The sequence below is a fragment of the Malaclemys terrapin genome, chromosome 12, assembly GCF_027887155.1.
Source record: "Malaclemys terrapin pileata isolate rMalTer1 chromosome 12, rMalTer1.hap1, whole genome shotgun sequence".
NCBI lineage: Eukaryota > Metazoa > Chordata > Testudines > Emydidae > Malaclemys > Malaclemys terrapin.
This window is the reverse complement of record NC_071516.1, coordinates 19,059,921-19,085,441: the sequence shown is the minus strand read 5'-3', so window position 1 is coordinate 19,085,441 and position 25,521 is coordinate 19,059,921. Positions and strand designations below refer to the sequence as shown.

At 42.2% G+C, this 25,521-nt stretch overlaps 2 protein-coding genes across 8 annotated transcripts in view; both read right to left on the bottom strand.

Annotated features, from left to right (window-relative positions):
- The window catches only part of LOC128846308 (uncharacterized), a 304,287-nt gene extending 296,499 nt beyond the window's left edge, over positions 1–7,788 (bottom strand). Inside the window, exon 1 of the mRNA XM_054045315.1 lies at positions 900–7,788. Coding sequence (XP_053901290.1) covers positions 3,414–4,682 — 1,269 coding nt within the window. The 5' untranslated portion in view covers positions 4,683–7,788 and the 3' untranslated portion in view covers positions 900–3,413. The remainder of the gene's footprint in view (positions 1–899) is intronic.
- ZMYND8 (zinc finger MYND-type containing 8) overlaps positions 1–25,521 on the bottom strand; it is a 107,383-nt gene that overhangs the window by 2,977 nt on the left and 78,885 nt on the right. For 6 of the 7 annotated variants that reach the window (XM_054045305.1, XM_054045308.1, XM_054045306.1 and 3 more), the window contains 8 exons: positions 24,223–24,729; positions 23,252–23,623; positions 18,995–19,185; positions 16,887–16,967; positions 15,145–15,223; positions 9,593–9,832; positions 9,263–9,420; positions 7,839–7,928 (listed from right to left, as the gene is read on the bottom strand). In XM_054045305.1, the coding sequence (XP_053901280.1) occupies positions 7,839–7,928; positions 9,263–9,420; positions 9,593–9,832; positions 15,145–15,223; positions 16,887–16,967; positions 18,995–19,185; positions 23,252–23,623; positions 24,223–24,729 (1,718 nt within the window). The remainder of the gene's footprint in view (positions 1–7,838; positions 7,929–9,262; positions 9,421–9,592; positions 9,833–15,144; positions 15,224–16,886; positions 16,968–18,994; positions 19,186–23,251; positions 23,624–24,222; positions 24,730–25,521) is intronic. The other variant, XM_054045309.1, reaches the window with a different exon arrangement.

Sequence of the window (25,521 nt, the reverse complement as noted above, 5' to 3'; positions counted from 1 at the left end):
TTAGCACTTCACCATTTATCGCTGTTTTGATTCCAAGAAGAATCAAAAACCAAAGATGGAATAAGTTTGCTAAGTAAACTCAAGACTATAGCCATTTAGTAATCAGGATGACTTTAGATGTGCAAAGAAGGTTTATTGGAAGCCGTTCCGAATAAAGACCCTCAAGTGGGAAACCAATTGGTAGTTCGAGAACTAGAAAGTGAGGCTGTGTCTATGCTACAGAGACTATGGCTATATCTACACTAGATATCTTACATGGCACAGCTGTACTGCTGCTGCTACACCACTGTAAGGTCTCCCGTGTAGCTGCTCTATGCTGACGGGAGAGCTCTCCCGTCAGCATAATTAAACCATCCCCAACAAGTGACAGGAGCTATGTTGGTGAGAGAGTGTTTTTTCACACCACTGACCAACAAAAGTGCAAGTGTAGAGACGGCCTGCCAGCATATGCTGGCTTAACCTGTAGCACGGATGCAGCCTATTATCAATGGAAAGAGTTTTTTCCATCAGTGTAGGAACACCACATTCCTGAATGAAGTTAGCCACATTGATGGAAGCATTCTTCCATTGACATAGCTGCACTTGGGGTTAGGTCGGCATAGCTATGTTGGTGAGGGTGTGGGTTCTTTCACACCCCTGACGGATGTAGCTATGTTGACGTAACTTATAAGTGTGGACCAAGTTGAGAACGCCACTAGGAAAGTGTCTATTAGTAGTAAAAATAAGGAACTTAAATTTGCTATCTGGATCTTTTAAAAACATGTGTTCAGATGGGAATAGTCCCAAATTTAAATCCCCGTTTTACTGATCAAGGTGTAGTATGTGTTAATACTCCTTAAATGTGTTGTGTACTTTTGTGGAGAGGCTTGGCTGAAAATTTACCTCTCTGAGGAAATAACCACATTTGTGCATGCTCAGGCATTAGACTATTTAAAGGGTATGTTGCTGTATTAGCACACAAGTTGTTTGCAGCTGAGCAGAGCAGATGCAAATATGTGCACGTACAAGCAAGCACCTAAAACTTTTTAGGGTTTTCGGGGTTTTTACTCAAGTCACATACACACTCCATATTCAGTAGGTCAGTTGTGGAAGTTATCGCCATTTCCTGAATGTTCAAAGAGGCCAATTTAGGATATTGGAGCACTAGCATTTTTCACAAAGAAGCTAACTTGGTTTGATGCCTGCAGTCTGATTTCAGAACAGTTATAAGGGCTTCTCACTGGTGCTGGGAGTCTGTCAGGGTAATATAGGTCGAACCTTGCAGTGGTGCTAAGTACTTTCTTGAGAGGTGCTGAGTCCTCTCAATTGTGATTAAATTAATAAAACAGCTGTTGGGAAGGGTTTTTTGTTTTTGTTTTTTAAAGTCATGACATCCAGCAAGAATATCCTCAGAATGACAGAAGTAATGGATGAGACACGATGGTTGTGCAACACTGTATGAAAAAACCACAAATAACATCTATAACAAAGCAACCATTAAGATCACAGCATGAAAATGAACTAAACCAGCTACCTGAACACTGGCTGAGTTACTTTTGCTGTCCACCACCCAAAAATGGGGAATACATGATGCTAAGTGTCAATGAGACACTAGCATTTTTCCCTGTTGGTATGATGAACTTCAGCTCAGATTCCACATTGAAACTGAAGTGCAGCATTAGGGGGCATTACATGGAATTTAAAGAGCTATATTAGGGAGCTTTAAACATTAAATGGAGCTCAATTCTGTCTCATCTCTGGTGAGAGCACCAGGAGAAAAAGACAGTTACCTTTTCCGTAACTGGTGTTCTTCGAGATGTGTTGCTCATGTCTATTCCTGTGCCGGAAGTTTTTCCCCAGCAGTACCCGTAGGGGAGCACCCCTAGCAACCCCTAGAGTGGTGCCTCCATGGTGCAGTATAAGGGGGCTGCACGCTCCCCCCACGCTCAGTTCCTTCTTGCCAGACAACTCCGACAGAGGGGAAGGAGGGCGGTATGTGGAATAGACATGAACAACACATCTCGAAGAACACCAGTTACGGAAAAGGTAACTCTTTTCTTCTTTGAGTGATTGGTGAAGTGTATTCCACAATAGGTGATTCCAAGCTATATCTGTTGGAGGTGGGAAGAAGTTCATAAACTCTCGGGACAGAGTACAGCCCTGCTGAACCCGGCGTCCTCCCTGGTCTGGGAGACGAGGTGAACGTGTGAATTGAAGACCATGTGGCAGCCCTACAAATGTCCTGAATGGGGACATGGGCCAAAAAGGCAGCCGACAAGGCCTGCGCCCTAGTCCTGTGTGCCTTCACAATTGGTGGCGGAGGGATTCCCGCCAGGTCATAACAGGTATGGATGCATGAGGTGATCCAATTGGAGAGCCACTGAGTGGAGATCGGATGACCTTTCATGCACCTAGACGAGATGATGAACAGTTGCGAAGACTTCCTGAACGGCTCAGTCCGCTCCAGGTAAAAAGCCAGAGCCCGTCTCACATCCAGCGTGTGGAGGCAGCGCTCCTCACTGGATGCATGGGGGTTGGGGCAGAGGACCGGCAGAAAAATGTCCTGACTCATGTGATAGGCAGAGACCACCTTCGGGAGGAATGAAGGGTGTGGGCAGAGCTGGACCTTATCTTTATGAAACACTGTTTACGTGGGCTCTGAGCTCACGGCCCTGAGTTCAGAGACCTGCCTAGCCGACGTGATCGCAACCAGGACGGCTACCTTCTACGAGAGGTGTGACCAGGAGCACGTAAGCTAGTGGCTCAAACGAGGGCCCAGTGAGACGGGCCAACACCAGGTTTAGGTCCCACTGCAGGACTGGGGACCTAACATACAGGAAAAGATGATCCAACCGCTTAAGGAATCAGCCAGTGATAGCATGGGAGAATACCGTGTGGCTCTGTACCGGCGGGTGGAAGGCCGATATGGCCACCAGGTGCACCTTGACTGATGAGGGTGCCAGGCGCTGGGCTCTAAGGTGAAGGAGATAGTCCAGAATCAGCTGGATCGGGGTGGCCACCGGGGAAACGCCCCACTCATCTGCCCATCTGGAAAATCTAGACCATTTTGCCAAAGTATGCTCGGCGCATGGAGGGTCGCCTGGTTTCTAAGAGGACGGGCCGAACCCCTTCTGAACATGTCTTTTCCTCCCGGCCTAACCATTGAGCAGCCACGCCATGAGGTGGAGTGCCGCTAGGCTGGGGTGGAGGAGGCAGCCCTGGTCCTGGGAGAGTAGGTCCGCGCGGGAGACAACGGCCACGGTGGGGTGACCGCCAGGCCCATAAGGGCTCCGTACCAATGCTGCCTGGGCCATGCCGGGGCAATCAGAAGGACCCAGGCCTTGTCTCTCTTTATCTTTTCCTGGACCTTGCCAATCAGCGGTAACAGGGGAAAGGCATGGAGAAACTGGCCTGACCAAAACAGGAGGAAGGCATCAGAGATAGCGCCCATCCCAGCCCCTCTGGAGGAGAACAGGGGACAGTGACGGTTCTGCCGAGTCGCAAACAGGTCCCCCTGGGGTTCCCCACACTTGGAAATGTCTGTGCACCACCTCTGGGTGGAGAGACCACTCATGCTGAGAGGAGAAGTCCCTGCTCAAGTGATCTGCCTGCGAGTTCCAGGCTCCTGGTAGATGGAAGGCACGTAGGCAGATGTTATGGGCTATACAAAAGTCCCACAGCCTGAGGGCTTCATGGCAGAGGGCAGAGGATTGGGCCCCGCCTTGCCTGTTGATGCAAAACATCGAGGCTGTGTTGTCTGTGAGAACCCTGACCACCTGGCCCTCCAGGTGCGAGTGGAAGGCCATGCACGCCAGCCGTACTGCCCTGAGCTCCTTGATGTTTATGTAGAGGGTCAGATCCTGAGCCAACCACAGACCTTGGGTCTGAACGTTCCCCACATGGGCCCCCCATCCCAGGTCCAATGCGTTAGACACCAGATCCAGCGACAGGGCCCTGCCCCTGAACGGGACCCCTTGGAGCATGTTTCTCAAGGAGGACCACCACCCTAGGGATGTGATCACTGGCTTGGGCACCGTGAGTACTTTGTCCATCCTGTCTCTGGCCTGGGAGAACTCCGAGGCCAACCAGAGCTGGAGGGGCCTCATCCTGAGTCTGGTGTGACAGACCACATACATGCACGCAGACACGTGACCCAAAAACTGGAGGCACGCTCTGGCTGTTGTCACCGGAAACCTTGTGACTGTGTCGATGAGCCCCTTCAGGGTCTCGAACCTGTTCGGTGGGAGGGAGGCTCTGGCTGACGAGGCATCCAGGACCGCCCCGATAACCTCTATGCGTTGTACCAGGACTAACATGGAATTGGTGTTGTTCACCAACAGGCCCAAAGTCGTGCACATGGACAGAAGGAGCGCCACGTGACACCACACCTGCGACCAGGAACTGCCCTTGACCAACCAGTTGTCCGGATAGGGGAAGATCTGGACCCGCCAGAGCCTGAGGTAGGCCGCTACCACCGACATACATTTAGTGAATACCCTGGGGGCAGTGGACAGGCCAAATGGGAGGACCATAAATTGGTAGTGTTCCTGCCCCACCGTGAAACGGAGGAAGCGTCTGTGCCCCTCAAATATATGAATGTGGAAGTACGCGTCCTGCAGATCGAGGGCAGCGTACCAGTCCCCGGGATCCAAGGAGGGGATGATGGAGGCTAGGGAGATCATGCAAAACTTGAACTTCACCATGCCTGACTAACCTAATTGCCTTCTATGAGGAGATAACTGGGTCTGTGGATGAGGGGAAAGCAGTGGATGTGTTATTCCTTGACTTTAGCAAAGCTTTTGATACGGTCTCCCACAGTATTCTTGCCAGCAAGTTAAAGAAGTATGGGCTGGATGAATGGACTATAAGGTGGATAGAAAGCTGGCTAGATCATCGGGCTCAATAGGTAGTGATCAATGGCTCCATGTCTAGTTGGCAGCCGGTTTCAAGTGGAAGGTAGGGATAGGATACAGAGGGACCTAGACAAATTAGAGGATTGGGCCAAAAGAAACCTGATGAGGTTCAACAAGGACAAGTGCAGAGTCCTGCACTTAGGACGGAAGAATCCCATTCACTGTTACAGACTAGGGACTGAATGGCTAGGAAGCAGTTCTGCAGAAAAGGACCTAGGGATTACAGTGGACGAGAAGCTGGATATGAGTCAACAGTGTGCCCTTGTTGCCAAGAAGGCTAATGGCATTTTGGGCTGTATAAGTAGGGACATTGCCATCAGATAGAGGGACGTGATCATTCCCCTCTATTTGACATTGGTGAGGCCTCATCTGGAGTACTGTGTCCAGTTTTGGGCTCCACACTACAAGAAGGATGTGGGAAAATTGGAAAGAGTCCAGCGGAGGGCAACAAAAATAATTAGGGAGCTGGAGCACATGGCTTACGAGGACAGGCTGAGGGAACTGGGATTATTTAGTCTGCAGAAGAGAAGAATGAGAGGGGGGGATTTGATAGCTGCTTTCAACTACCTGAAAGGGGGTTCCAAAGAGGATGGATCTAGACTGTTGTCAATGGTGGCAGACAACAGAACAAGGCATAATGGTCTCAAGTTGCAGTGGGGGAGGTTTAGGTTGGATATTAGGAAAAACTTTTTCACTAGGAGGGTGGTGAAGCACTGGAATGGGTTACCGAGGGAGGTGGTGGAATCTCCTTCCTTAGAGGTTTTTAAGGTCAGGCTTGACAAAGCCCTGGGTGGGTTGATTTAGTTGGGAATTGGTCCTGCTTTGAGCAGGGGGTGGACTAGATGACCTCCTGCGGTCCCTTCCAACCCTGATATTCTATGATTCTATGTACTGGTTCAGACATTGCAGGTCCAAGATGGGCCTGAGCCCTTCTTTGGCCTTCAGGATAAGGAAATAGCAGGAGTAGTACCCCTTGCCTTTGAACCCCCTGACACTGCTTCCACCGCTCCTAGGCCCAGGAGTCGCCCCACCTCCTTCTCGAGCAGAGCCTCGTGTGAGGGGTCCCCCCGGAGGGAAGGGAAGGAGGGTGGTTGGGCGGCGTGGAAGTAAACTGGAAGGTGTAGCCCCGGGAGATGGTATTGAGGACCCATCGGTCCGAGGTCCACTGCGACCACTCCGGGAGGAAAGTACACAACCAATTGGAGAAGGGAAGCTTTACTGAGGGTGGATCCCTGATGAGAACTGGCAGGACACCCCAGGCGTCCCATCAAAACCGCCTTTTCCCTGCCAGCTTGCCCTTGGAGGACCCTGGCTGGGGGGCAGGCCAAGACCTCCTCTGTGGGCGCCTCTTATAGTCCCGCGACTTTTTATAAGTGATCTCGTATTTTGAATGGGTGGCCTGGGTGGAAGTCTGCTACGGCTTGAACTTAGGTTTAGCTGGAGTCGGAACATAGAGACCCAGAGTCTGGGGCATCGTGCGGGAGTCTTTCAGGCCATGCAGCTTTGTATCCATTTGTTCCGCAAACAGAGCTTTGCCGTCAAAACGGGAGGTCCTGTAGGGACGTCTGCGCCTTGCTGGACAGCTCAGAGAGCAGGAGCCATGATGCCCTTCTCATGGACTGCGCGGCTATGTCTGCTGCATCCGAAGCTGCCTGCAGGGTTGCCCTGGCAGCCGCTGTACCCTCTTCCACCAGCGCTTTGAACTCCTTCTTGTCGCGCTCCTTGAACTTGGCCGTGGAGCCCCACAGATTGAACTCATACCGGCCCAGGAGAGCCTGGTGGTTCGCCACCCATAACTGGAAGCTCGAGGACAAATACATTTTTCTTCCAAATGAGTCCAGTCTCCTCGCTCCTCGAATCTTTATTTTTTGGAGTAGGGGCTGGTTGGCTCTGCTGTTCCCTGTCGTTGACCGACTCGACCACCAGGGAGTTAGGAGCACAAAATACTTGCGTTCCGCTCTCTTAAACAGTCTGCGTGAGGATCACTCACTGGCATAGGTCGCCTACAAGTGTCGCACGACTTAAAATCCAGGGCACAGGGCATGCTCCAGCTCAGGCGCACGAGATAAACTAAACTAACTAATCAACTAACTAACTACAGGTCAGGTACCATACACTGAACAAACAAGCAGTTCTGGGGACGAGCTACAGCAAAGCTGGAGCATAGCAGTTCCGAAGCACCTTCACTAGCTGCAAGAAGGAACTGAGGGTGGGGGGAGTGCGCAACGCCCCTTATACCGCGTGCCACTCCGGGGGTTGCTAGGGGAAAAACTTCCGACACCAGTGCACGTGGCGAGCACACACACCTATTGTGGAATACACATGAGTAATCACTCAAAGAAGAAAATAAAGTGCCTTTGACACATTTGGAGTGGAAAAAAGAATAGTGGGGATAATCCCAGTGACATAGCCATCATTTCCTCTCTCAGTAACACAGGTCCTGGTGCCCAAGGCTACATTTGAGACACAATACTAATGAATGCAGATTAGCTGCTCCTTCTGGCTTCATAGTTGCTGCAATATCAGGCTAGAACTCTAATATAGCATTATTATACAAAGCTCTTTAAGATACCACAGGAAAAGATGCTACATAAAATAAATGCTATATTTACCATGATGTCTTGGTCAAATAACCAAAATCAAAAGGGTAAACAACTTTAACATTCTATTGCAGATGATGGTCTGACTATCCTCAGTGCTTTAAGTATATGCCCAGTGGCTTTTCCCAGCTCTTTGTAATAACCAAATGATGAAAATGGAAGGCATGAGAAAGATGGAATGTTGCACAGCAAAATAGGGCATTTTGCATTGCAAATTGAGACTTGATACCAGTGAATTCATATCCTGATACAACAACAGACAGGAAACAACCCCCAAAAGATATTGAGCTATTTTAAAGCCAGGAACAGTTCTATTGCAGACTTTAAATGATGATGATGTACTTACAATTGTGGGTTGAGTAGTTGGAATATAGGTGGTGGTCTGCGGTACCTGGACCAGTTTTATAGGCTGGTTGCTTGTCACACCTGTTGCTATCTGCAGAGACAGCACAGGTAACCTCAGTAAAAGTCTCAGCTTTTACATAAATTCCACCTAATTTATTATTACTCTTATAATATGAAATTTATGTTGGATGTTGTGTTAAAAATTTGCATCTTAATGAATTCACAGGTTACTTTTGTTAATAAAACAAAATTCAAATTATGAACATGATCAATGTACACAGCATGATGTTTCAGGTAGAACAATATGTGAAAGAAATTCTAAATTTAAAAAATGGAACATTCCATGGCAGAAGTCTTGGGTAACTGACTCTCCCGCCACCTCCCAACACCGCATGATAAAGAAGTTTGTATTGACACAAACAATGCATACGGACACCAAGTGAGCCACTGAAACTCAATATAGTTCACCAGTTTTACTAGTGCATTCAAGTGAAACACACACTGCCTCTTTCTCTCCTCAAATATGGTTCCACCCCAAGTTACTCCCTTAGAAACCACATCAAACCTGGACATCTAATTCCAGATGTTACCAATGATGCCAGAAATGAACACAGGTTCTCTAGTGCACCACACTTCCCACTCTGGAGGACTAGCTCAATGAGACATCATGCTGGAATCACAATACTTTACAACATAATATTTTATGTTTTTAACATTTTCAAACATTATCAATGAGATTTATATTGAGGTGAGGGAATGGGTGGGGGGAAGATATTGCGAGGGGCCAGCCCCCAATAAAATTGTTGCTTTAATAGCTTTTTCTTGGCAGGGAAGAAGAGCATTACTGTTGAAATGGTTATTAGTCAAAACCTGCCTATAAAGTGGAATCCTTATTATAGGCATTTATCTTGTATATGCAGTGATGGGGCCCTTTGCATCAGAGTACCTGCTCACCCTTGCCTGCGGAACACTGTCAGAGTAGATGGCAAGGAGGATATCATGCTTGCACGCTGCTCTCTTAACTGTAGATCCAGCAGTATTTGTGAGTGCTGCAGTCAGTATTGCTCAGCCCAGAAGGCAATTTGTATTGTATTTGAAAGATCCAGACCAGAAGCAACACTGATGGGCCCTGGAGGGAGACAGGTCCAGTCCCCCTTGGCTGGAAAGATGTCAAGTCAATGTAAGATCTTATGGGGATGAGTGGAGGGGAAGGGGTGATCCTGGAGGACATCCTGCTTCTCTCCCTCCGAATGGAATAGTTTTGTCACGATGGAGGAAAAATACTATTTCCTACCTCACTCACAAAATGACCCTCCAGAAATGTACAAGGGGCCAAAAATTACTGATGTCCCAAGGATACCTTAAGCTCAGGTTTAAGAGAAATCAGACACATTCTTAGGCTGAAGTGACTGCAGTGATACTCACTGTAACACAGTCTTTGTTTTTATCGGCTGCACTGTCCTTTTCCTTTGGGGTGCTGGCTGTTTCTGTGGATGGAGTCTGTGTACTGGAGCTGGGCTGGGACGATTTATTTAATGTTTCTGGGCTAATTTCTGTATCTGTTTCTTGTTGTGTTGCAGTAGCTAAAATAAAAAAAAAAGGTTTATACAATATAGCCATTAGCAATGTGTAGCAATCCACATTCACCCCACCCCACTGGCATAACTGTGCACACATAAACGGACACCATTTCCACCAGCCCCGTATTTCCTCACTCTGAGCAGCTGTGAGGTAGGTTTACCAGAGGCAGATTACCTGATTGTGTGCAGGATTTCATATGCTCAGGCCAGTGAGCTTGCTGGCAGGGGTAGTCACAGTAGCTGGTATTCCAGCAGCAGTAGAAGATGGCCTCTTTCTTGCAGTTGGCACACCACTGCTTCTTCTTGGTTTCATCCACAGCTTGCTGCTTCTCCAACTCCAGCTGCTTCTTTACTTCAGCAATCAAACGATCACGCTCCTGCTCAAGACTTTGCCGCATCTCCGCCATTGTCAATTCTAGTTGAGATACAAAGAAAGACGAGTCTATATTTCTCCCATTCGTAAGGTGAAAATTACCAGGCTCGAAATCTTGGGGCCATAATTTTTACCCTCTATTATTATTTATTATTTTTCTATTACAGTTAGCTCCTTGATGCCTCAGTTGTGCTACACGCAGTACAAAGATGTACTCCCCACCTGCTGCAGCTGCCTTACACAGCCTTTGGCCTCAGAAGCCGAGAGCTTCAATACTGCTATGAACTAGTTTTCAACAAATAAACTGGACCATGGATCACACTCTCCTCTCACAAACACAAATCCATCAAATCTATATTGTATCCTGGTTCCTTTAGACAGAAGAGTCTGGATGTCATTGCAAACATGGCTCTCCCAGGACATAATTGTAACAAAGTAAAAGTTCCAAAGCCAAAATGATTCCAGAAAGCTTTGAAAGTCATATTTACTTTGATGAATAAAATGAGATAAACAAACAGAATCCATACAGAGAATTATGCATCTGCAAAAAATCAGTCCCTCAACCTTCATTTCAGCACAGCTTCACAGGACACAAAGGGATGAAATAAGACACCATCACACAACTTTGTCCCCTAGACCTCAGGCCAGTTCAACACCACATGTTATTTAAAAGGGATTCAGGAATTCTGTAACTTGTGCTTTGTTGCAACTTTCCCCTAGGAGTCATTACATCAGCCAATGATAACTGAAGTGCAGCAGTACTTTAACCATGCCCTCATTTCCTGGCTACATGGTGGTGGAGATGTGGGAACTGGGAAGAGGTGTCCTATAGCCAGCTATGCTGGTTCTATGCTTACTGAAAATCTCCCATGATGCGGAATCCTCAACTGCCTGTTTAAGTCAGTATTTTGGCCCCTTTGCAATGCCAAATTAGCATAAAGGGCAGGGAGCAGGGTTGAGTATCTGTCAGTCAGTTTTAAAAATATATGTTTTATCCTGGAGCAAGGGTTCTCGCAACAAATTTTTGGTGGCCTCAGAGTGCAGCCACCAACTCTTGCTGGTGGCCACTCTGACCATTTTTCCTAAAATACTTAATTAACTTTAGGAAATACAAATAAACATGCACATATACATGTCCAAATCATTATAATTTATTTATGTAGGGTTTTTTTTTTGCAGACTCAGTAATAAAAATAATGTACAGTTGTCTCTATTCTTTGCTGGTCCTAAACAGAATAGAAACACAAGGTGCTTTGTACGTTTTCTTTTCTTTTTTCTTATGGTTTGTTTTGGTGGTTGCCTTTTTTTTTTTTTTTTTTTTTTTTTTTTTTTTTTTTTTTTTTTTTTTAAGATTTGCTAGCTAGTAAGCCTGCTGTGAAAAGCGATATTAACAAACATACAAATTAGGGCTGTCAAGCGATTAAAAAAATTAATTGCAATTAATCACACTGTTAAACAATGATAGGATACCATTTATTTAAATATTTTTGGATGTTTTCTACATTTTCAAATATATTGATTTCAGTTATAACACAGAATACAAAGTGTACAGTGCTCACTTTATATTTATTTTTGATTACAAGTATTAGCACTATAAAAAAACCCAAAAGAAATAGTATTTTTCAATTAACCTAATACAAGTACTGTAGTGCAATTTCTTTATCATGAAAGTTGAACTTACAAACGTCGAATTATGTACAAAAAACCTGCATAAAACCATGTAAAATTTTAGAGCTTGCAAGTCCACTTAGTCCTACTTCTTTTTTAGCCAATCACTCATACAAACAAGTTTGTTTACATTTGCAGGAGATAATGCTGCCTGCTTGTTTACTATGTCACCTGAAAGTGAGAACAGGCATTCTCGTGGCACTGGTGTAGCCGGTGTTGCAAGATATTTACGTGCCAGATGCGCTAAAGAGTCATATGTCCCTTCATGCTTCAACCACCATTCCAAGAGACATGCATCCATGCTGATGACAGGTTCTGCTCGATAACAAGTCAAAGCAGTGCAGACCGATACATGTTTATTTTCATTATCTGAATCAGATGCCACCAGCGGACGGTTGATTTTCTTCTTTGGTGGTTTGGGTTCTGTAGTTTCTGCATCAGAGTGTTGCTCTTTTAAGACTTCTGAAAGCATGCTCCAAACCTCATCCCTCTCAGATTTTGGAAGACACTTCAGATTTTTAAACCTTGGGTCAAGTGATGTAGCCATCTTTAGAAATCTCACATTGGTACCGTCTTTGCGTTTTGTGAAATCTGCAGTGAAAGTGTTCTTACAATTTTTACTCTTGCAGGAATTCTGCATCACTGCACATGCACAGAATTCATGTTCCCTGCAGATTTCTTTGCTTCTCCGCAGAAAAATGACTTCTGATGGGGAAGCAAAAGGAAGCTGCAAGAGCTATCACACGCCTTTCCCAGGCAGCACAGACAGGTTGGTTCGGGCACTCCGAGCAGCCAATAGAGATGTTAATCACCACCCATGGGGGGCTGTGCAGTCGTGTGTGAGAGACAGCGAGAGACACTCTGTCCCTCTCACTCGCTATTGCAGCACGCTTGGTGTGGAGGGGCAGGGCTTTGGAGTGTTTCTAAGGAGGTAGGCGTGGGATAGGCACTATCCCCTCAGGCAGAGCAGAATGTAGCAGCCTGCCTGCTTAGTGAATTGCTCCCATTCTCTTTATGAATTCCCCCAGGAGTATAAAATAGGTGTAAAAATGTTAAAGCTCCTTTACATTGCCAGAGTGGTGTAAAGGACAGGATGGCCTTATAAATGCTGATGGTGCTTTAGTGATTAGAACTGGTCTAAATTTTTGAACTAAAATGTGAGTTTGATTCCCCAGCTCTCACTTGGTCTTCAGTTGGCTATGATGTAACACTGAGCATATGGCTGCATATATTTGTTGACTAATAACTAGAAATAAAGAGTCAAACCTAGTTACATTACTGTTAGGCAAGGGGGATTGGGAATGTCCTCCAATGCTTCCACCTCCATTCTCCATCCATTTTATAGTAGTTTAAATAAATACCAAAATAATTGAAACCAAAGTGATTATATTGTGTCATTTTGACAAATAAAGTATGGAGAATTTTGCATAATTTTATAATATCAGATGCAGAATTTTTAATGTTTTGGCGCAGAATTCCTCCAGCAGTATAAAATGGACATTTGCTGGGTCATCATCCGAGACTGCTATAACATGAAATACATGGCAGAATGTGGGTAAAACAGAGCACAGGACATACAATTCTCCCCCAAGGAGTTCAGTCACACATTAATTAATGCATTATTTTTTTAAATGAGCGTCATCAGCATGGAAGCATGTCCTCTGGAATGATGGCCAAAGCATGAACAGACATACAAATGTTTCAAATATCGGGCCATGCAAATGTCTGTTCTCACTTTCTGGTGACACGGTAAATAAGAAGAGGGCATCGTTATCTCCTGTAAAAGTAAATAAACTTGTTTGTCTTAGCGACTGGCTGAACAAGAAGTAGGACTAAGTGGACTTGTAGGCTCTGAAGTTTTACATTGTTTTATTTTTGAGCGTAGTTATGTAACAAAAAAAAATCTAAATTTGTAAGTTGCACTTTCGTGACAGCGAGATTGTATTACAGTACTTGTATGAGGTGAATTGAAAATTAATATTTCTTTTGTTTATCATTTTTACAGTGCAAATATTTGTAAGCAAAAATAATATACACTTTGATTTCAATTACAACACAGAATACAATATATATGAAAATGTAGTGAAATATCCAAAATATTTAATAAATTTCAATTGGTATTCTATTGTTTAGCAGTGCGATTAAAACTGCGATTAATCACAATTAATTTTTTAATCACGATTAATTTTTTTGAGTTAATCATGTGAGTTAACTGCAATTAATCGACAGCCCTAATACAAATGTCACTTTTCACAGCAGACTTACTCAGTCCTGGCAAGCCCAGAGACAAATTAAGCCCTGGATGGGGAAGTGGCTACGGAGGCAGTGGGGTGATGGGGCACTCGGGGAGACAGCAGGGGCCAAGGGTCATTGGGGAGGATGAGCTCAGGGCCAGAGCCCATCACCTCACAGCCAGGGAATGAAGCGCAAAACCCCATGCCCGAGTTTGGAGCCCAAAGGCCCATGGGTGGAACCTGCCACCCACCACCCTTGGGAAGCTGGGGAACGGTTGTCTGATCCTCCAGCTTTTCTGTCTCCAGAGGCGGCCAGGGCCCAAACCACTGCTGGCAGCCCCAGGGGAGGGGCTGCTGCTTTGACACTCCCCACCCCCCACCCCAAACACACACCATCCACAAGACTGTGGCCGCAAGAAAAGCTCCTTTTGAATAACACTGTCCTAGAATCAGTTACATTGAGTCAAAAAATAATTTGAAATCACCAATAACCCCCCCCGCACACACACCAATTTCATTGGGAGCAGGCCCAAATCCTGTGGGTACATTAATGGAGGCTGGCTGAAAATGAGATCCTCACTTAGAATGTGGGAGAACCAAGTTCAAGTCCTTGAACCAGTGACTATTTATATTTATACAAAGTGGAACAGCGTCCACAGGAGATACCGAGAAAGACCAAAATAGCCCATAATCTAGTGGTTAGGGAACTCACCTCCAATGTTGAAATCCCTTTTCCACATTAGGCAGAGAGAGGAACAGAATCATGGTCTCCCACATGCCAGGTGAGTTCCCTAACCACTGAGCTAAAAGTTATAGGGAGGACCTCTCCCCACTCCTGGCCATTTTGTGAATCTAGTTTCCTCTCCTTTCATCAAAATGAAATATTTTGAGTCAGGTCAAAACAAAACATTTTGTTTTGACATTTCTGAAATATTTCAATTTTTTTGGTCTAGCTGAAACAATTCAGCTAATTCAACACCAATATGCAAATCATTTTGAGTTCACCAAAAGTGCCTTTTTGGTGAATTATTTGCTGAAATTATTTTGCATAGCTCTAATTACTGTTAGTACTGTGTCTGTGAACAGATAGCCCAAAATAAATAGGTCAAAACATTAATTAATGAATTAGGTCTCTTAAAGGTTATCCAATGATCATAGAATCACAGAATATCAGTCCACATGGCAAGGACCAGGTTACTATACTCTTTCTCAGAAACGTTTTCCCAAGCATAACTCTATTTCACTGGTTAAACTCAAAACTGTTTTAACTGCTGTTTTCAGTAAAACGGCAACTGTCTAAATTATTGGGTACTTGCCCAGCAGCATCAGCACAGCACGTTCTGTTCTATTTTCTAACCCGTCACACATGGACAACTTGTACAGTCACATAAATGAAGCAAACATATACCACAGTCTTTGAAATCATATTATTTTAGGCTGTACTTTTCATACCAAGATTGTGTTTCATTTCTGAGAGTTCCTGTTGATGTAACCATTGAAGTTTCTCTATTTCGATTCTCAAACGACGAATCTGAAATATCGAAGAGATAAGATTTAATAAAATGGAAAATACAAATGTGGTGTATATAAAACAGCTACCTAGTCATTTAGCAAAACTGGGCTTAGAGACAAAGGGCCTGATTCTCATTTATACTAAGGTCTCTTTTACATTGTTCTGGCAAAGAGGTCTTAAGTGTAAATGAAAATTAGGCCCGAAGCATTCTGACCAATTAACCAAGGTTCCAGAATATCCATAAAGCATCAATGAGAGAGAGAAATACAAAGCAAACTCTTGCTTGCGGGCATTTCCTACCATAAACAAGGGAGAGACTTGTTTTAAAACTCAAAACAGAGCTGCTCAACTTGGGCTTTATTCTTCTCTTATTTACATCATTTTTACATCAACATAACTCTATTGACATCTATGGAGTCATTCCCAATTTACACAACTGTAAGAAAATGGAGTATCAGGCACCTTATCTCTAAAAACTGCTGGACTAAAATTTATCAGGCTTCAAATGTATCTGATCTGAACCTAAGCCACATCCCTCAGTTTTGACTGTAGTTATTGATGTCTTGTAATTTTTTTTAAATGGCCCAAGTATTCTAACGTATGTTTCTTATTAATTTAAGAAGCGTAGAGGCTGGGGACATAATCACTCAAATGGATGATTTTGGATATGTTTCTACACAGCAAAAAATAAAAGACCAGTGGCAGCAAGTCTCAGAACCCTTGTCAACTGACTGGGGCTTGCCCTAACTGGCTAAAAACAGCAGTGTAGACATTCAGGCTTGGGATGGAGCCTGGGCTCCAGCCAATACCTGAACGTCAATACTCCTACTTTTAGCCCCACAGTACGAGCCCGAGTCTATTGACCTGGCTCTGAGATTCACTTCCTTGGGCTTTTTTGTTGTTGTTGTGTAGACATACTCTTCCACTTCTGGGTTAAAAGAAGTCGCTCCTGCTCCAGAGTTTTCTCTTGCTTATGTTCTAAGGCCGTTTGCATTACGTAATCAGTTTGTTCCATTTTTAAAAGAAAACAGAAAACACATAAAAGCAGTGAGATATCGTCTCTGAAAATAACTACTAACCGTGTGTAGCAGTTAATACAAAATACAATCCTTTCATCTAATCAATGTAGAGTTCTACACTGCAACAAAAAAAAACCTATGTAATAAAACAATGAATGATAAAATAATCAGGAGTCTTTGGCGAGAAGGATCAAAGCTACACTGCGGTTTTTTCAATGTGATCATGAGAAACTCTTGCAATGCAAGTGTCTAAAACAAAATGAAACTAAACATAAAATGCTACATTAAAAGAGCGCGTAGTTTTGGATTTAAATCAACAACAACTAAAAAACAACAATCCTCTTGAGTTAGGCTGAAGTGCTCAACTTTTTTATGGTAATGTTCTGTGTTTGTACAGCCCCTAGCCAAATGTGGTATGGTCTCTAACAAGGACTCCTAGGTGCTACCATATAACAGCAACAAAGGTACTTGTATCTGTGACAATAGTCATAGATTAGACAGCAAAGAAGTTAGGGTCCAAAGACAGCTTTAGTTCAGAATTTCTTTTAGGCATGTATACAGGCCAAGTTTTCCATATTATTTAAACAAAGGATTTTTTTTTTAATGTTTGATTTTCTAAATTTAAAAAAAAAGCACTATGCTCTGATGAAAACAATACTGACCTCAGCTATTGTACTTCCAGTGGTATTTTTGGAAAGATCATTATATATTTCAGTCATTGTTCCTTTTATTGCATCCATCATCTGAAAAAGAAAAATCGCTTTTTTCCAATGTCTATTTTTTAATGACCAACACATTCATTTTTACTAGTTTTTTCCCTTGCACGAATTAACTTATATTGCTGTCAACAATGCCACATATCTTTATATACATTTATCAGAGTACATTTTAAAAAACTTCTCATTAGGATTATGAAGAGATTTTGGATCATAATTTTGAAATGATTTTCCAAGGGATACTGCCAAGACTGATACAAAACTGAGCCCAGATTTTAAAAAAGCTGAAATACAGTGTTTTTAACTGTCCAACTGATTCTGCAATATCCATCAGTTTGTTAAAAAGGATAGCTGCAGTAGTGATGGCATCCTTACCACTCTGTTGGACAGTTAGCCAATAAAATGCCATAGCGAGCTTGGTTTCTTTATGACTACAAGCATATCACACCACACCCCATACTGACTGCTGGCTCCATTCTTACAAAAAGGCAGGATACAGAAATATATAAAAATTGTGCTCTTTAATGCACTCAGAAGAATGGACCCGAAAGGCAGAGAGGAGGAGATGGGAAGCCTAATTACGAATAGAACAGCTTTGGTGGCAACATGTTGTAAGAATACCACAGAGCCCTGAGGTTTTATCTTGGCAAGTAACTAGAGGCATGGATTTCCCAAATAACATGAAAGAAATCCAAAATACAGTATATATATTAATTGTAACTACAATGTAAAAAGTAGTTAAGTCAATCTCTATGCATTATTATCTGTATTAGTCCCAAGATCATAAATAATGTTGAATTTATAAAATACTGCATTTCTGCTCAACTAATATATGTGAAGCTCTGGTCTCATGCTTCTTTTAGAAGAGAAACTTTGTTCTTCATCAAATCAAACCAATGGTATGTACAAACCTGTACTGCATACATAAATTACATCCAACTAAGGTCACACACTTACTCATAACTGCTTCATTCTTTGAGCAATGTCCAACCTATACCTTGAAGGAAGTTTCCATATGGTGAAAATATACATTGTTTTAAAATAGGAACATATTTATTTATTTATTTAACAGAGAGTCTATTCCACATTGTTAATGAGAATTATTTCTTAAGATTGAGTATAGATTTACTCTTCTATGAAGAAATATAGAAAATATGGTCTAGATCACCTATCATTTAACGAAGTGGAGTAGTTATGGGGATATGGGAGGAGACACTACTGTAACACTAATGTGGTAGTCAAGTAACTACAGTGTACAGTATATATGATCTGTGGCTGAAATTTACAGATTGCTGAACCAAGCCAGAAGCAAAATGTGCCCATTTTACAAATAGGGAATCTGGGACAGAACACTGAATTCACTTGCCCATAGGCATACAACATGTCAACGGCAGAGCCAGGAATAGAACTCGGATCTCCAAACTTCCAGATCAGTGCCCTAGCCACTGGATCATGATGCTCTCTGTTACTGGTTAATATGTTCCCTCTTTAGAACACACACTAATAGTCCCACAAAAGTGAAATGCAGGAGGGGCAAATCAGACTCGAAGACTTAACACATGTTTTTTAGCAATATGGTAAAGGACTGTATTAAGACCTCTGGTGAAAGTTGCTGACTTCTAGTTGCACTGAAAACAAGCTTTTTAGGGTTAAAATTTGGTCCCTCTGAAGTCAATGGAACCATAATTTGGCTTTTGAAGAGCAAAAATGAACAAATCTTTAGTGTACCTTGTTCGCTCTCTTTTTTTTTTTTTTTTAAATTAAACCTGGTCCATATTGCTTAGGTCAGTGTCCTGAGAGTTCAAGGGGGGAATGATATGACATGACTCACCATGCTTAAACTAAAAACTTCATTTGAAATTCATCTTTTTGAGTATGATTGATGTTTCAAAGCTTTTTACTTTGTGACCTTATTAATACCAGCTGAATCAGATAATAAACCATTCTTCTGAATTTTGGCAAATGATAGCACTTTTAATAAGCCCCTTACAATCTATTGAGTAACAAATTATTTCAAAATACATTTTTTAAGAAAACCCTGCTCAAGAACTTACTTTGCTAGTGTACTTTGCAATATCTGCTGCCACATCAGCTGAAGCTGTTGCTATTGGCAAGTCTGTATTAATTGAAGAAGAAAGTGTACTTGAAGATCCAGAACTGGTAACCATAGAAACAGGTTGAGTACTTGTAACCAAGGTGATAGTTGATGTGGAAGTGCTCTGGGTGATCTCTTTTTGCTGTACAGCTAAGAAAATAAAACATACAAATAAACTAAGTCACGGTATACATTAACCATTTCAATAAATTAATGACTAGGCAAACAGCTAAAAAACTGTTTATTAGCATGCTAATGATAGGCATCCTTTAGTAAATGGATGCATCTAGCCATTTCACTAATCTAAGTTATGAATGCTTTTGCTACTATTATTTATAAAACTGTAATATTCATGAAATAATGCTACATTGCCCGTATTAATAATTTGCTTGGCTCTTATACGTTACATAAAGATATATATGCTAAGACAGCTTAGAAGCTTGCCACTTTCAATTCTGGTCACAGTACAAGTCTTTCCTGTGAATCTGTGTCCCACTTGAGTTTCCAGGACTCCCTCAACCTGCTTCTCAGAGGCCCACTTACTATACTTCCAGCCTGCTGTACTTCCAGCATACTACCATATGTACAATATGAAAGTTTCATGTTGGAATCACTGTAAAGCGTGCCTACAGTTTGCATGCTCTAGTATCCATCTGTCTGTGGTACAAGGCTTTGTTAAGCCACAGTAAACTGCCCCAGAAATGCTGACTGACAGGATTTTTTTGCCTTTGAAAACATGCGCTCTGAGCCATCATACAGCATATTCTCAAGAATGTTTCGGTCTCATTTCCTGACATTACTTCCATTCCTTTGTGACTAATGCCACCCTCATCATGGCTGTTAGTTTTCACTACCCCTTCATGAGGAATTTTTGCCATATCTAAGTCCAAATCAACTGTGAACTTGTTTGACCATCAATTGGTAGAACAGTGGGGATTGTGATGTCAGATGTAATTGAATTAAACACAAAATTGTTAATTACTATACTGTAAACCTAGAGCCAGACTTGAGATACCCTTGCTCATGCTTGTTAGCAAGGGGCTTCTTCAGGAATAAGGTACTAGTCAATGTAAGGGTATCACAATTTGATCCCTATTGATTAAGATGCTTCAATCCTTTCTGTTAAGACCAAGTCTTTGAACCTATTTTTTTTTTTTTTTTTCAAAACAACCCATGACTTGAAGGACCCCTAAGTTGTTTAAAATGTAATCATTACAAGTGAAAGAAGTTTGTCAAGTTGTCTCTGTGCAGCATTCTTTTACCTGTGCCAATTTAATATACATCAACATCAGTATACAACAAATAATTTCCAGTCCAATATACTTCTAACACAGGATATGTAAAATGGAAAAAAAATAGTTCTGGTATAACTTGTGATCTTGTCCAAATATGCTGAATATTAAAATTTAATAAAGAATTAATTTTTAACTATGATTCTACTCTTTATTAAAAAAAAGGATTTCACAGGGGTTCCACACTTATTTTTCGCAGTGAATTTTCTGTATAAAATTTTCTCAGTTTACAAGTAAAAAGTTATTTCTGTTTCACATTTTTAATTGACAGTGTCACAAACTCAGCCTGGGATCTGAGAGTTAAGTTGGGTTCTTCCTGGCTCATGTATCATTGCCAGCAAAAAAGATTCCACAATACAAATGCTGCCTTTTTAACACCTGTGCAATCATATCCTCAAATTACATATGTGCAATGTGTATTTACATATGTGCAAATCAGCCTTCAGTGGCTTGTCCAGGTGTAACTGAGGCCCAATTTGAAGACAATGGAGACACAAAGTGAGTCATGCAACTAGAACATATAGTTGACAATTCTGTTGACATGTAGGGAAAATATTTCTCCAAAATAGGGAATGAACAGGTTTAAAGGATATTTAGACAAGTCAGATGTATTCAAGTCGTCAGGGCCTGATGAAATTTACCCTAAAGTACTTAGGAACTAGTTGAAGCAGTCTTGGAACTATTAGCCATTAGCTTTGATAACTCCTGACAGTTGGGCGAAGTACCAGAGGACTGGAGAAGGGCAAATACAGTGCCTGTCCTTAAAAAAGAGAAACAAAGAGGACCTACGGAATTATAGATGAGTCAGCTTAATTTTGACACCTGAAAAGATACTGGAACAAATTATTAAACAATCAAATTTGTATGCACTTGGAAGGTAACAAGGTTATAAGAAATAGCCAACATGGATTTGTAAATAAATAATGCAAACCCAACCTAATTTTCTTTTTTGACAGGGCTGCTGGCCTACTGGATGGGGGGAAGCAGTAGAAGTAATGTATCTTAATTTTAGTAAGGCTTTTGATACAGTCCCACCTGACATTCTTATAAACAAACTAGGGAAATGTGGTCTAGATGAAATTACCATAAGGTGGATGTACAACAGCTTGAAAGACCGTACTCAAAAGAGTAATCATTGATAGTTTGCTGTCAAAATGGGAGAATGTATCTAGTGTGTATTGCAGGGGTTAGTCCTGGGTGCAGTACTATTCTATATTTTCAGTAATGACTTGGAAAATGGAGTGGAGAATAGATTATAAAATTTGTGGAGGACACCAAACTGGGAGGGGCTGCAAGCAATCTGCAATTGCAATCTGCAAATTGGAGGACTGGATTAGAATTCAAAATGACATTGAAAAATTGGTCTCAAATCAACAAGATGAAATTCAATAAAGACAAATACAAAGTACTTCATTTAGGAAGGAAAAATCAAATGCACAACTGCAAAATGGGGAATAATTGGCTAAGTGGTAGTACTGATGAAAAGGATCTGGGAGTTACAGATTACAATAATGTGATGCAACTGTGAAAAAACAAATATCATTCTGGGGTGTATTAAGAAGAGTGTAACATGTAAGACATAGGAGGTAACTGTCCTGCTCTACTCGGCACTGGTGAGGCCTCAAGCTGGAGTCATGTGTCCAATTCTGAGTGCCACACTTCAGGAAAGATGTGGACAAATTGGAGAGAGTCCAGAGGAGAGCAACAACAATAATGAAAGGTTTTTGAAAACCTGACCTATGAGGAACGATTAAAAAGCTGGGCATAATTAGTCTGAGAAAAGACTGCAGGGGGACTTGATTACAATCTTCAAATATGTTAAGGAAGTGGTGGGCAACTTGCAGCCCACATGCGGCCCATTAGGGTAATCTGATAGCGGGCTGCAAGACATTTTGCTGACGCTGACTGTCTGCAGGCACCGCCCCCTGCAGCTCCCAGTGGCTGCGGTTCTCTGTTCCCGGTTGATGGGAGCTGGGGGAAGTGGCGGCCAGCACGTCCCTGCGGCCCTTTTGCCTGCAGGTGCCGCTTCCCACCGAAGGTAGCAAAGGAAGTAATGGATTTAATCTGCAGCAAGGGAGATTTAGGTTAGATACTAGGACAAGCTTTCTAACTACCAGGGTAGTTAAGCTCTGAAATAGGCTTCCAAGAGAGGTTGTGAAATCCCTATCACGGGAGGTTATCAAAAACAAGTTGACAAACACCTTTCAGAGATGGTCTAAGTCAGTGATACTCAGACCTCAGTGGTTCAAGAGCCACATTATTGATCAACATTACCCCAAAGAGCCACAGTAGTGTGAATTCATTATTTCATTTACTATTTTTGTGTGTGTGTGTGTGTGTGTGTGTGTGTGTGTGTGTCTTGGTTATCCCGAACAAGTATTATTTTATCAACTACAATTGGTTAATAACATAGTGAAAGAATCCTGATAGGGTAATAACTTAGATTGGTTAATAATTAAATTATACAGTGTTTTAATATCATGAGCAGAAGGAGACACATTGAAGAGCCACTTGCAGCTCCCGAGCCTCAGTCTGAGTATCACTGGTCTAGGTGTACTGGGTCCTTGATGCCTGCCTCAGCACAGGAGGCTGGACTTGATGATTTCTTGAGGTCCCTTCCAGCCCTACATTTCAATGATCCAGAAAATAATTCAGTTCACTCTTCTAGAGCTGTGATGGTTGACAATGGCAAAAAGTATGCAAACCTATTGTAACTGAAGTATGGATAAATGGTTCTAAAAACATACCACAGAAAGCTAATAAGTTTAGTAAGCTGTTACATTTTTAAAGAGTCACTTTTCAGAGTAGAGCCATACTTTGAGAGACTGGTTTTCATGGTAGAATTCCTGGTTAGAAGGGCTTGGATCACCATGAACACTACTAGGCAATTAGGGCACCATGGACACATTGTTACAAGTGTATACCTTTTACTGCCTGTCTTGTCTGATATCTTGTCCCTTGAGAAGACTGAGGTTGTTGCGACTGTTGAGACTGCTGGCTCTGCTGCTGTTGCCTCTGTACCTTTTGCATGTGCCATTTCTGAGACGACGTTTGAAATTTATTTGAAGAATTCCACACTACTCGCTGCACAGCAGGGGCTGTTTCCTTAGGTAGAAGCGGCCTCTGCTTTTTCACAGGGCTCCCGGTGGCTGCTGCTGGAGCAGTGACAGTAGAAGTAGCACTAGTAGTAGCTGTGACTCCAGCTGGTGGAGTTTGGGCTGCAGACCGGGTAAGCACAGGAGTTTCAGGTGGAGGCTGGCTGCTTGCACTGGAAGAAGGTGGAATTTTACCTACAACTTAAAAATAAAATGTAATAAAGAGGAAAATAAGAAAGTTATCTAATATGAAAAATAAAGAACTTAAAAATAAGATATAGCTAGGCTTATACACCACACATCTCACCACAGTATAGACTGGTCTGGAAAAATATTTTTTTGTCTAACAGCTGTAATGCCGAGCACAGCTAGCGAAAGTACTTTTCTTAATGGCTAATTGCAATTTACATTTACCATGATTAACACATGGACAACATGAACTGATACCGTACATAATAGATCTGTTCTTATGGCTTTTACTAATGGGAGCACTTAAATTGACTTTAGTGGGATTACACACGTTTGGGAGTGCTTGATCAAGTCTAATATCTCCCGGATCATTATGTTGTTGCGGGGCTCACAGAAGAGTGATGGTTATGGCTGAAATTCAAAAAACTTGCCAACTAAATTCCAAATTCATGCAAGCTTGTGTATTATATGCACTACAATACTGAGCACTGGTGAAAGGCACCTATCTCCTGTGAATGATCATTCACTGAGATCAGCAATTATTGAAAACTATGGGTTCATTGCTTTTATGTCTGTCACGTAAATGAAAGGAGGAAATAAATTCAACCTACCATCTTGCTTAGGAGGTGGTTCTTTAGATTCTTTCTTGTTTTTCCGTCCCTCACGCCCACAATGATCTTCCCCTAGATCGATGACAAGTTCACTCTCTGAATCAGAGTCCAGACCCAGATGCACAGTTGGAGAGTCTGTCTCATCTTTACCTTTCAGTTTTTCTTTTGCAGGATGCTGCAAATTTTTTCCCTTTTCAGAAAAGTCTTTCTCAGAGTCTGTATTAGCCTTTTCTTTGACAGGGACATCTGTTTTCTCCACTCCTGGACTTGTGCTTTTAAGTTCCTCTTTGACTTCAGCTGGAGCTGGGGGTTTAGTTTTTTTTTTCATGGTCAATGACTCTTTGTCACTTTTTCCACTTTCTTTGTCCTCTCCATCTTCCTGATCATTCTTTGATTTCTGTTCATCATCACTGATATATTCACTGTCACTGGTGTCTGATTTTTCAGAATCCTCAGAGTCACTATGTTCTACTGCGTTATAAACATCTTCAGAGATTTCATTGATTCCTAACACAGAAAAACACAAAACAAATGTACTCTATTCCACATTAACTGGATAGTGACTCTGTGATATGATAGAAAAATAAAATATTTTGCATGATTCTATACACTGGAAAGTTCATTTGTATTACTACCTTGACTTCCATTTCTAAGCTACCTCCTCCTCCTCGTGTCCTACCTCACTCTCTATTTAAGAATATCAGAATGTCTGAGTGTCATTTACATTTTTACTGGATTTAACCTTTGGCCCTCCTTTCCCTGCCTACTCATTTATCAGTTATCTTCATGTTCTAAATTTGTCTAACCTAGGGCCAATCTGGCTAACATGCATGTGTGTAACTTTAACTACAAAAGTAATCACATTAGAATCAATGGGACCACTCATGTGACTAAAGTTACTTACATGCATGTTTGCCAAATCAGGACCTTAGACTGGAAGATTTTCCAGGGAGAGGTGGTGTCGTTTTTTAAATCACTATGAAGTGCCATGCAAAGCAATAGTGCAATACAAATATTTAATAGTATCACCACCCCCTACTGGGTGTAACTGGATATGTTAATACCAGGTAGTATTTAGTAAACTAGCTACAGTTCTTGAATTTTTCATGTTACAAGGAAAAATAAGACCACAAAAATAAGTACACTAATCTACATCAGAAAGGTGCAAAGAACATAGGTTAAAATGTGAACGTTCTTCAGAGAGATTCGTAACAGCAGGTTCTATTATACGTTAGATTGTTCCAGCTTAACACATTCAAAATGTATTCCCTTAAGTATTCAAACATCATCATCTGATTT